The 12,011-nt window shown below is 40.3% G+C and overlaps 1 protein-coding gene across 1 annotated transcript in view; it reads right to left on the reverse strand.

Moving 5' to 3' along the window:
• LOC136399227 (zinc finger protein 432-like) overlaps positions 1 to 12,011 on the reverse strand; it is a 125,945-nt gene that overhangs the window by 105,003 nt on the left and 8,931 nt on the right. The window contains exons 5-7 of the mRNA XM_066374218.1: positions 7,639 to 7,765; positions 7,286 to 7,381; positions 194 to 521 (exon numbers count right to left, since the gene is read on the reverse strand). Of these exons, the coding sequence (XP_066230315.1) occupies positions 194 to 521; positions 7,286 to 7,381; positions 7,639 to 7,765 (551 nt within the window). The remainder of the gene's footprint in view (positions 1 to 193; positions 522 to 7,285; positions 7,382 to 7,638; positions 7,766 to 12,011) is intronic.

A 12,011-nucleotide genomic window follows, 5' to 3' on the forward strand; every position in this document is an offset into this window, starting at 1 on the left:
ACTCTGATTCAGTCCTGTATGAACTTTCTGACTGGATTTTCTGAAGAAGGCATTCTGACACAGACTGCATTTATAAGATTTATCTCCACGAAAATCAGTGAGCTGAGTCATCTCGACAACAGTTATCCCACATTCAGTGCATGCGAGAGCTTCCTCTTCGTTGTCATTTCTCTGTTGCTGAGTGACCTGGGACATATTTTCAATTAATTTGGTACTGGGATGCAACCTAATTTTAGTGTAAATTAGTTCATGGTTATGACATGGAATGGATGTCCCATCACAACTGAAGAAATCAGAGTTCTTTAAATTGAAACTATCTGTTTGGTTTTCAAACCTTAATTTTGATTTTAAAGGTTTTCCATGTATCTCCAACATATCGCAGTGTTGCCTCAATATAGACTGGCTTTCCCGTTGATTAACAGTATTTGCAAACATATCATGTTCATAATATTCTTCTCCACTCTTTGCAATGGGTGGACTTTCGAAGGGACTTTGCAAAACCACATTAACTTCCTTAAATTCTAGGAAAGAGAACAGTAAATTATCCTATAATCTTTCATAATCTTAGTTCAAAATTAAAATTTGTTATAACTTTTTGTAAAGTACTCTAGTGATACCCCACGGGTTGTAAAATAAAGGAAATTAACTTAGAGTCATCCACATTCTAGACACAGCCTGTAAACCTCTAAGTTTCCTATGTGATAAAAGCATATTTTGTTTTAAAAAAAACTTTCATTTTTATGTTTTTCTGTTATTTTCTTTAGGGTAAGACATGGAAAAATGATGAGGCACATTCCACATGTGCTCTGACATGGATCCACATGGCAACCACATGTGAATGCGATGCCAAAGTAATTAGCTATTTTTGGTATCTCAAGGAAATGCACACTGACAAAGGCATCCTGAACTCTTAGGCCCATGCTGGAACAAACTGAGACACTGCCTTAGAAAGGGAAAGAGAAAAGAGAGAAGTAGTCAAGGATGGGGAAGAGAAGCAGATGGTTATTTCTCATGTGTGCTCTGACCAGGAATCAAATCTGGGGTATGCATATGCTGGGGCAACACTATCCACTGTGTCACCAGCCAGGGCCAAAACAATTCCTTTTGATAACTGCTGTGATTATGCTAGTGAAGGGTCTTACTACAGGATTTTAACATATCCCCGAGATGGTACTAGAGAATAGAAATCCCTTCACGTGGCTGTTTTCTTCCTTGGAAAATGTGGCCACCTCACTCATTCAAAAATTCTACAACCAGTCATGGAATCCTAAAAAATCACATAGACAGACCAACTACTGGTATCCATATGGATTCCAAGGCTAAATACAGAACCAACCTGGATGCAAACAGAATACAGAATATGCTAGTCTGATGAGAACACGTAAGATTGCAGAACACGAAATGTTGGGACACTGTTCTTTGTATTTGGCTTAGTGAAGACAAGATGAATTTGTTTCGGACAGTTAGTTTGTATAACCCTTGTAATTTCCGAAGTGAGATTATCTTTTATTCTCCATAAAAGAACATTTCAAAAAACGCTAGGTGTCTGCTACCGAGGAGACTAAGCAAAAGTTTCTAAATGGCCTCAGGATGCAGCTAGTTACCAGAAGGACCACAGTGTGGAAGGTTTACCTTCAGCCCCACCAACTGTCTTCTAGGACAGAATAGATGGCCTAGAGCAATAAGGTTTATGAAAATCATTTTCATATCTGATCAGCTTTTCAGTTAGCAAATACATCCTTGTGTCTGATGTATGGTTCATCTCAGTTCCATGGACAGAGAAAGGCCTGTATTCAGGAATACTTCAGACTTTGACTTATGTACTTATTCATCTATCTCCTTTAATATAAATAACTATTAGCATTGCTCTGGAAATTAACTGAATTCAAGGAAGGCTTTTTTAGAACCTCCAACTTATCCAACTGGTCAGAGCACAGGTTTAATGTGGATACAGAAATTGAAATGAAAAGTGAAGACAACGTCTTGTGGAACGGGGAGAGACAGTCAGACAGACTCCCGCATGCACCCGACCGGGATCCACCCGGCACGCCCACCAGGGGGCGATGCTCTGCCCCTCCGGGTCACTCTGCCGCTACCAAAGCCACTCTAGCGCCTGGGGCAGAGGCCAAGGAGCCATCCCCAGCGCCCGGGCCATCTTTGCTCCAATGGAGCCTTGGCTGCGGGAGGGGAAGAGAGAGACAGAGAGGAAGGAGGAGGTGGAGAAGCAAACGGGCGCTTCTCCTATGTGTCCTGGCCGGGAATCGAACCTGGTTCCCCCGCACGCCAGGCCGACGCTCTACCGCTGAGCCAACCGGCCAGGGCTGGAACTGAATTCTTTTAACTCGTAAGTTCTGACATTAGTTCTAAGTACATAGTATCAGAACTGAATTCATTTCTAGGACACCCAGTTTAGTAACTACCAAGAGGAAGAAACCTGAAGCAAGGAAGTAAAGGCAATCACTCTGAAAAACAGTAAAAAAGATACAATGGAAACCTAAACAGAGGAGGTTGTCAGAAAATATTGGTGGGGCCAAATTAGGTTTACAATTGCTAATATAGGAAGATGTAATAATAATATAAAAACAATAAATAATAATGTAAAAATAACACTGGCTGGTTGGCTCGATGTTACATCATCAGCCATGCATGTGAATGTCCTGGGTTCCATTGCAGATCAGGGTACACAGTAGTGCCCATCTGCTTCTCCATCCATCCACCTTCCCCTCTCACTTTGTTCTCTCTCTTTCCCTTCTTTCCTACAGCCATGGCTCCATTGGAGCATATAGGCCTGGGGCACTGAGGATGACTCCATGACCTTCACTTCGGGCAGTAAAAACATGGCTCTGATGACAACAGAGCAAGGGTCACAGGTGTGGAGAGCATCACCCCCTAGTGGGCTTGCCACATGGATCACCATTTGAGGTGCATGTGGGAGTCTGTCTCTGCTTCCCCTCTTCTCATTAAATTAAGATTAAAAAAGATTTGATTTATTGAGAGTACATAGAGAGATGAGAGCTGGTGTGGGACAAAAAGTATTGACTAATAGTTGCTTCACTTTAGGTTTTTATTCCTTGCCACTTGTCCCTTAATCCTGCAAACCCAGAGCTTTAAACTGGAAACCTCTGCATTGTACATCACTTCTCTAACCATTGAACCACGACAGGTCAGGCTCTAAACGCAGGTTTATATTTTATTTTTATACTTTATGCATTTTAGAAAAGAGGGAGAGACAGAGAAGAGTGAGGAGCAGGAAGCATCAACTTGCATATGTGCCTTGACCAGTCAACCCTGCGGTTTACCAGCCGGCAAGCTTAGTGTTCCCAGTGGGCGCTTTATCCAGCGGGACACCAGAGGTCAGATTCAAAATCAATTTTTTTGAGTTTTTTTCTGAAAGAGACAGAGTCAGAAAAAAGGACAGATAGGGACAAACAGACAGTAAGACAGAGAGATTAAACGCATCTATTCTTTGTTAAAACACCTTAGTTTCTCAGTGATTGCTTTCTCATATATGCACTGACCGAGGGTCTACAGCAAATCAAGACCCCTTGCTCAAGTCAGTAATCTTGGTTCCAAGCCGTTGAGCTTTACTCAAACAAGATGAACCTGCGCTCAAGCTGGCGAACTTGGATTCTCAAACCTAGGTCCTCCATTTCGACTTCGATGTTTTGTTTTTTTTTTAAAGGGATAGAGAGAGAGTCAGATACAGGGATAGATAGGGACATACAGACAAGAACGGAGAGAGATGAGAAGCATCAATCTTTTTTTTTTTTCCGTTGTGACACCGTAGTTGTTCATTGACTGCTTTCTCATATGTGCCATGACCTCGTGCCTTCAGCAGACTGAGTAACCCCTTGCTTGAGACAGTGACCTTGGGTCCATGCCAGAGAGTTTTGCTCAAGCCAGATGAGCCAGCCCTCAAGCTGGCAACCTCCGGGTCTCGAACCTAGTCCTTCCGCGTCCCAGTCTGACACTCTATCCACTGCGCCACCGCCTGGTCAGGCAACTTCGATGTTCTTAATACTGCATAACCACCTGCTCAAAACTCAAGTTTTAGAAACATAAAGCAGCCTGACCAGGCAGTGGCGCAGTAGATAGAGTTGGATTGGGATGCGGAAGACCCAGGTTTAAGACCCTGATGTCACCAGCTTGAGCACGGACTCATCTGGTTTGAGCAAAGCCCACCAGCTTGGACCCAAGGTTGCTGGCTCGAGCAAGGGGTTACTCGATCTGCTGAAGGACCAGAGTCAAGGCACATATGAGAAAGCAATCAATAAACAACTGATGTGTCACAAGAAAAACTTATGATTGATGATTCTCATCTCTCTCTGTTCCTGTCTGTCTCTATCTATCCCTCTCTCTGACTCTGTCTCTGTAAAAACAAAAGCCCCCAAAACATAAAGCAATCACATCATGCAGGCATAAATCACAGTTATGGAACATATTAACGAGTCGTTCAGGAGAGGACAAACTGTCTAATCAAGATAACAGTACATCACAAAGCTCAGTGCAGGAAAAGCTGTCATTTCATTTGACAGGAAACTTGGGACCAATTATTGGGCACTTAGTGTTTTCAGAAATTGATGGGAAGGTAATATTATTTTAAAGTTCCAGCAATAATAAATTCAATTAAGAAAACAATTGCAATTTCTGCATAATAAAGAAGAAAATCACACAGGGGTACAATTTAGGAAAGGCTAGCCTAACAAGGCAGTGGTGAGAAAATAAGAGTGTTGAAAAGGAACACTGAGGATCTACGTTCAATACGCTGATGTTTCCAGTGAGGTCACTGGCTTGAGAATGGGATCATAGGCATGACACCAGAGAAGCTGGTTTGAGCCCATGGTGTATGTCCATAGCAAGTGGTCACTTGCTCTGCTGCAGCCTCCAAGTCCAGGCACATTCCAGAAAGCAATCAATAAACTACGGAGACTAAGGAGCTGCACAAAGAGTTGATGCATCTCACCTCTCTCTCTTTCTGCCTGTATGTTTTTATCTTTTGCTCTAGCCTTCTCTCTGTCTCTGTCACACACATACAAAAATAAAGACTAAAATGTTTTATTCTAAAACTAACAAACTGATCTTGGAAGTAATCAAAAACCTAATTAAATAAAGGAAAACCCATAATCCTGAATTAGTAAAAAGAGTACACTGCAGAAAAAATAACTATAGAATGAGATACCTGTAATCACTGTTGACACACTAGCTGGTTAGTTTTGAAGAAATTGACAAGCTTATTTTAAAATTTATATTGAAATTGAAGAAAAATCCAGCTGTCCAAATGATCTCTATATTTCTTCTTTGTACTTTTCTGAAGTGAGAATTGAGGAGGCAGAGAGAGAAAGACTCCTGCATGTGCCTGACCAAGATCCACCTGGCATGCTGAATAGGGATTAACGCTGTGCCCATCTGTGGCATTGCTCCTTTGCTACTGGAGCCATTCTAGCACCTGAGGTGGAGGTCAGGAAGTGATCCTCATCACCCAGCACCACATGCTCCAATGGAGCCTTGGCTGTGGATGGGAAAAATAGAGATAAAGAAGAAGGGGAAGGGTAGAGAAGATGATAAGTGCTTCTCTTGTGTGCCTTGAGCAAGAATGGAACTCTAGACCTTCACATGCCAGGGTGATGCTCCACCTCTGAGTCAACTGTCAGGGCCTCAAAATGATCTTGAAAGAGAAGAACAGACTCAGACAATTCACTCTTTCTAATTCTGAAAACTGCTACAAAACTACGGATATAAAAAAGCACCATGAAAATGTGTACAGAAAAAACTGTCCCAAAATTTTTACAAAAGTGATGGTTGCACAACTAAATGAATCAAGTAAAAACTAATTAGCTATTCATTTAAGGGGCTAAGTCGATTCATCGGTGAATTAAAATAAATAAAACCTTTAACTCTGATGTAAAATCAGAAGCTTTAGGAAAACAAAGGCAGCAAAAAAATCTCATGAAAAAAATCTGATTTAGGAAACTTGGAAAAGATGGCACGTGAAGCACACATAAGTTGGAACTAGTTTGAGCTTGACCTCATGTGGCATGGTAACAAGGTCTATTAGAGTTCATTATATGAAACATTACAGCAGGGGTCCCCAAACTACGGCCCACAGGCCACACGCGGCCCCCTGAGGCCATTTATCCAGCCCCCGCTGCACTTCCGTAAGGGGCACCTCTTTCATTGGTGGTCAATGAAAGGTTGCACATTGACCATCTCATTAGCCAAAAGTAGGCCCATAGTTCCCATTGAAATACTGGTCAGTTTCTTGATTTAAATTTACTTGTTTTTTATTTTAAATATTGTATTTGTTCCTGTTTTGTGTTTTTACTTTAAAATAAGATATGTGCAGTGTGCATAGGGATTTGTTCATAGTTTTTTTTATAGTCTGGCCCTCCAACGGTCTAAGGGACAGTGAACTGGCCCCCTGTATAAAAAGTTTGGGGACCCCTGCATTACAGGAATGTAAGACAGCTACATAAAAAAAGTAAGTAAAACAAAACTAAATAAGAGCTCAGAATGTAGTGAACATCCTAGGTGATGCTAGGACATATGAAATTTAAAATGTCTAATCTTGAATTCTAAAGTTCAAAAAGGATGAAGGAATGGTGGTGATTCTCACTCTCATAGAAAATGAGAAGTTGGAGGCTGGCTGCCATGACACTGAGTGGAATGCACAGGAAGGAAGTGCACATTAGACAACAATGAGGGAGACGACAGTATGTGAGTCCATTTCACGGAACAAAAATAGGTTCAATAATGGGAACTGAGGAAAGATTTAACAGTGAAGAGAACTGAGTATGAAAACAGCTGGAGAAAAGGGAAGCAAAGAATGACATAAATGCACAATGAAAACCAGACTCTCATGGCGACACAGCTTCCAAGATATGGATGGCTTTTATTGAAGAAAAGCACTATTTTCATACAAGGCAGTAGTAACAAAACTGTGATGAATTCATACTTCTGTCTTTCCAAAGTGGCCCAGAATGTGGAATTTCAGAGAAACAGGGTGTACAACAAGCTGAGACCCAGTGGGGATGGAGAGTAAAATATAAGAGTGCTAAAAAAAAACACACAAAGAAAACTAACATTTACAGAAAATAGGTGTGATGACACAAATGAGAAAAAAGGGGTATGTTTCCCTTTAAATTTCTACAAATAAAAAGGGTTCCCATTGGTGAAGGGGTGGTTTGATTTATTCATCCAATGTTACAGGTCTGATGTGTTCTCTGACTAAAATATGACTTCTTGCCATTAAGACGCCCAACCCCCTGGGTGCTTGACACTCACTCACCTGGACAGACTAAAAGCTGGGGTTCATCCCCTACTGTCCATGGTTCTTCCCCTCGCTCCAACTTGGAAAGTGCATCTGGTTTGGTGGATTGATACCCTGCTCAGAGGTAAAAATGACAGAAGAGTTAAACACACTGAACTGGGCTGTGGTCTGTCAAGATGAGGAATGTTACATTTTAAGAAATGAACATGCTTCACATCTGTAAACAAAGCCCTTTGTCTTAGGAAGCAGAATGTTATACCTTCTTCTTTGAGGTAATGGAAGAATCTAAGGTTCTTCCTTTTCAGAGAACTGTAGTTATTCAGAAGCTACAAAAAGGCAACTTGTAAGTGAAACAGGGGAGTTGTCCTCACCCACTGACAGCAGGTTGCTGTAGTTCTCCAACATCACGTCCCGGAACAGGTCCTTCTGATTGGGGTCCAGGAGCTGCCACTCCTCCCAGGTGAAGTTCACGGCCACATCGTGAAATGTCAGGCATTCCTGAAACAACACTGTGCTGTTTAATGGTGTGATGTGCTTTTGATGAGGTAAAATAAATGTTACATTTTCTCCCATTTTCACTTTATATAATTTATCTATAGAGTGAAAGAAATTTCATTTTATTATACAACTGAATAATCACATACCTAGTAAATTACAAGTTGGAATAAAAGTAGGTTTCCACTTGTACATATCAAAAATACAATCATAAAAAATTATACAAGAATAAACTCTGTTTTACATATAATAACAACTGCAACTTATTTTTGCCCAAATCTGTAGTCTGCAACTCTGCATTCTATCATCTATGGATTTATCTGATCACAAGATTTTGTAATGTGAGCTCGTTTTGTATACACCTCTACAAATCCATTAAGAAAAAAAAGGATAAACACAAATGCCTACTTAGGCAGTGAAAGAGTGGAGATAACATCAACCTGAGACCTGAGGATTCAGGTTCAAAACTCTCAGGTCTCTGGTTTGAGCACCCATACTCTCCAGCTCTGGTGTGGGGTAGCTGGCTTGTAATTTCATTGAAATGATCCCACGGCTGCTGGCTTGAGCCTAAAGGTCGCTGGCTTAAAGCCCAAGGTTTCTGACTTGAGCTTAAGATCACTGACTTGAGCAGAAGTTAATTGGCTTGAATTAAGACCTACCTTATTGACAAGGTAATTATGAGAAGTAATCAATGAACAGCTAAAGTTTTTCAACTACAAGTGGATGCTTCTAATCTCTTCCTGTCTATCCTGCACCCTCCTTGTCGCTCTCAAGAGAAGAAAGGATGACAGGATGAGATAAACCAGAAAAAAGGGGGGAGGTAGCTATGGGCAGGGACTAGTGTAGGGGTTGGGAACCTTTTTGGCTGAGAGAGCCATGAACGCCACATATTTTAAAATGTACTTCCGGAGACCTGCAGATGGCAGCAGAGTAGGCAAATGCACAGACGCCCAGCTCTCACCACCAAACTGGAATACAAATCAATTTAGGAAAAATCAGTGTGAAAAACCAACTCTGGACTACAAGAACAGCTCTCAAAAACCAAGGAGCAAAGAAGAAGCCACAACAAACCTGGTAGGGAGTGCCTGAATCTCCCCTGCTTACAGGAATAGTGGGGGGGGGGGTGAGGCTGAGAGCCCAGAGGGGATCTAACTCCAGGGAAAAGAGCAGAAAATATTGCTCACAGCCACTTGCCTGGCGACCAGGGAGCAAGGTGTGTTGAAAAGACCAGCTTATCTCCCAAGTGGAAAGGAAAGAGAGAGGGACAGACTATGAGGGGCTAAGGAATGTAGGAAAGGACCTAAAAAAGCTGGCTCATTGGTGCTGGAGGCGGCCATAGCTGGGGGAGGGACTGATCCTTCCCCACAAAACAGTACTGAATTGCTTCTGGACCAGAGATCTCCAAACATCTCTCCAGCTCCAATTAGCACAAGACACAGCTGAAAACAAGAAGTGGGGAGGAAGGGCAGTAACGCAGGTCTCCCTACTGAAGCTAAGAAAACACCCTGCCCCCAGAGAGATTAGTTGGTGGAAGAGGCCTTCAAAGTCTCAGGTTACACTGATGCATTTCTGGATACAGTTTCAAGGAAGTCCCCTGTTGAGATCAGTAAACAAGATTATCACCTGTTAAGAAAACAAACAAATCAAGACTTCAAAGCTGCCCAAATTTTAAAGTGGATTACAAATAATAGCTGATACCAACCCAAGAAGACCTAGAAAAAACAACTGAAAACTTTAGGCAGGCAACACCAAGCCTAGACACAACCAGCTCTATAAGCAAAACACCCAAACATAGACATAATGAGAAGACAAAAAAGTGCAATCCAAATGAAACCACAAGAGACACCTTCAGGAGATGAACTGAGTGATATGGAAACAATCAAACTTCCAGATGCGGAGTTCAAAATAATGATTGTATGGATGCTTAGGGATCTTCGAACAACAATGGATGGTCATTATGAACACCTAAATAAAGAAGCAGCAAGTATAAAAAAGAATCAGTCGGAGATGACAAATACAATATGAGAAATAAAGACCACAATGGAAGGAATTAAAAACAGGATAGATAGAGCTGAGGATAGAATCAGCGAGTTGGAGGACAACTAGAATGAAGGCATGAAAGCAGAGAAGAAAAAAGAAAAGAGACTCAAAAAGTTTGAGGAAACCCTTAGAGAGCTCTGTGACAACATGAAGAGAAATAACATCTGCATCATAGGGGTCCCTGAAGAAGAAGAAAAAGAACAAGGGATAGAGACATTGTTCAATCATATCATAGCTGAAAACTTCCCTAAATTAATGCAGGAGAAACTCTCACAAGTTCAAGAAGCACAAAGGACTCCATTAAAGAGAAACCCAAAGAAACCTACACTGAGACACATCATAATTAAAATACCAAAGCTAAGCGATAAAGAGAAAATATTAAAACCTGCAAGAGAAAAAAAAGCTATCATCTACAAAGGAGCCCCCAAAGGATGACATCCGACTTCTCAACAGAAATACTTGAGGCCAGAAGGGAATGGCAAGAAATATTCAAAGTAATGCAGAACAAGAACCTACAACCAAGACTACTTTATCCAGCAAGGCTATCATTTAAAATTGAAGGAGAAATAAAAAGCTTCCCAGACAAAAAACAACTCAAGGATATCATTACAACCAGACCAATGCTGCAAGAAATGTTAAGGGACCTGTTGTAAACAGATCAAAGTGGGAAAAGAATATAGCAAAAAAGGAATACAGCTTTAAAGAATAAAATGGCAATAAACAACTACATATATATGTATGTATAATAACCTTAAATGTAAATGGTTTAAATGATCCAATCAAAAGACATAGGGTAGCTGCATGGATAAGAAAACAGGACCCGTACATATGCTGTCTACAAGAGACACACCTTAGAACAAAAGATTCACATAGATTGAAGGTAAAAGGATGGGGAAAAAAAAGTTCATGCAAATGGAAATGAAAAAAAAGCTGGGGTAGCAATACTTATATCAGACAAATTGGACTTTAAAACAAAGGATATAGTAAGAGATAAAGAAGACAACTACATAATGATAAGGGGAGTATTCCAACAGGAAGATATAACTATTATAAATATCTATGCACCTAATATAGGAGCACCCAAATATATAAAGCAGACTTTGATGAATTTAAAGGGCGAGATCAACAGCAATACTATAATAGTAGGGGATTTCAATACCCCACTAACATCACTAGATAGATCCTCAAGAAAGTAAATTAACAAAGAAACAGACTTATTGGAAACACTAGATCAACTCGATTTAATAGATATCTTCAGAACCTTTCACCCTAAAGCAGCACAATATACATTCTTTTCAAGTGCTCATGGTACATTCTTTAGGATAGACCACATGTTAGAGCATAAAAGTGGTCTCAACAAATTTAAGAAGATTGAAATCATATCAAGCACTTTCTCCGATCACAACGGCATGAAACTAGAAATGAACTACAACAGAAAAGCTCAAAAATTCTCAAACACATGGAAACTAAATAGCAGGTTGTTAAATAATGAATGGATGAAGAATGCGAACAAAGAAGAAATTTTAAAAATCCTAGAAACGAACGATAGTGAGCATACATCAACTCACAATTTATGGGACACAGCAAAAGCAGTACTGAGAGGGAAGTTCATAGCACTACAGGCACACTTTAAGAAGCTAGAAAAAGCTCAAATAAACAACTTAACCCTGCATTTATAAGAACTAGAAAAAGAACAGCAAGTAAAGCCCAAATGTAGTAGAAGGAAGGAAATAATAAAGATCAAAACAGAAATAAATGACATAGAGCCTAAAGAAACAGTACGGAGGATCAATGAAACTAGGCGCTGGTTCTTTGAAAAGGTAAACAAGATTGATGAACCTTTAACTAGAATCACTAAGAAAAAGAGAGAGAGAACTCAAATAAATAAAATTAGAAATGAGAGTGGAGAAATAACAACTGACACAACAGAAATAAAAAATATTGTAAGAAAATACTATGAAGGACTGTATGCCACAAAACTCGACAACCTAGCTGAAATGGACAAATTCCTTGAAACATACAATCTTCCAAAAATCAATCTGGAAGAATCAGAAAACCTAAATAGACAGATTACACCAAATGAGATCGAAACAGTTATCAAAAAACTCCCAACAAAGAAAAGTCCTGGGCCTGATGGCTTCACAACTGAATTCTACCAAATATTCAAAGAAGAACTAACTCCTATCCTTCTCAAGCTATTTCAAAAAAA

This window comes from Saccopteryx leptura, chromosome 3, assembly GCF_036850995.1.
Source record: "Saccopteryx leptura isolate mSacLep1 chromosome 3, mSacLep1_pri_phased_curated, whole genome shotgun sequence".
NCBI lineage: Eukaryota > Metazoa > Chordata > Mammalia > Chiroptera > Emballonuridae > Saccopteryx > Saccopteryx leptura.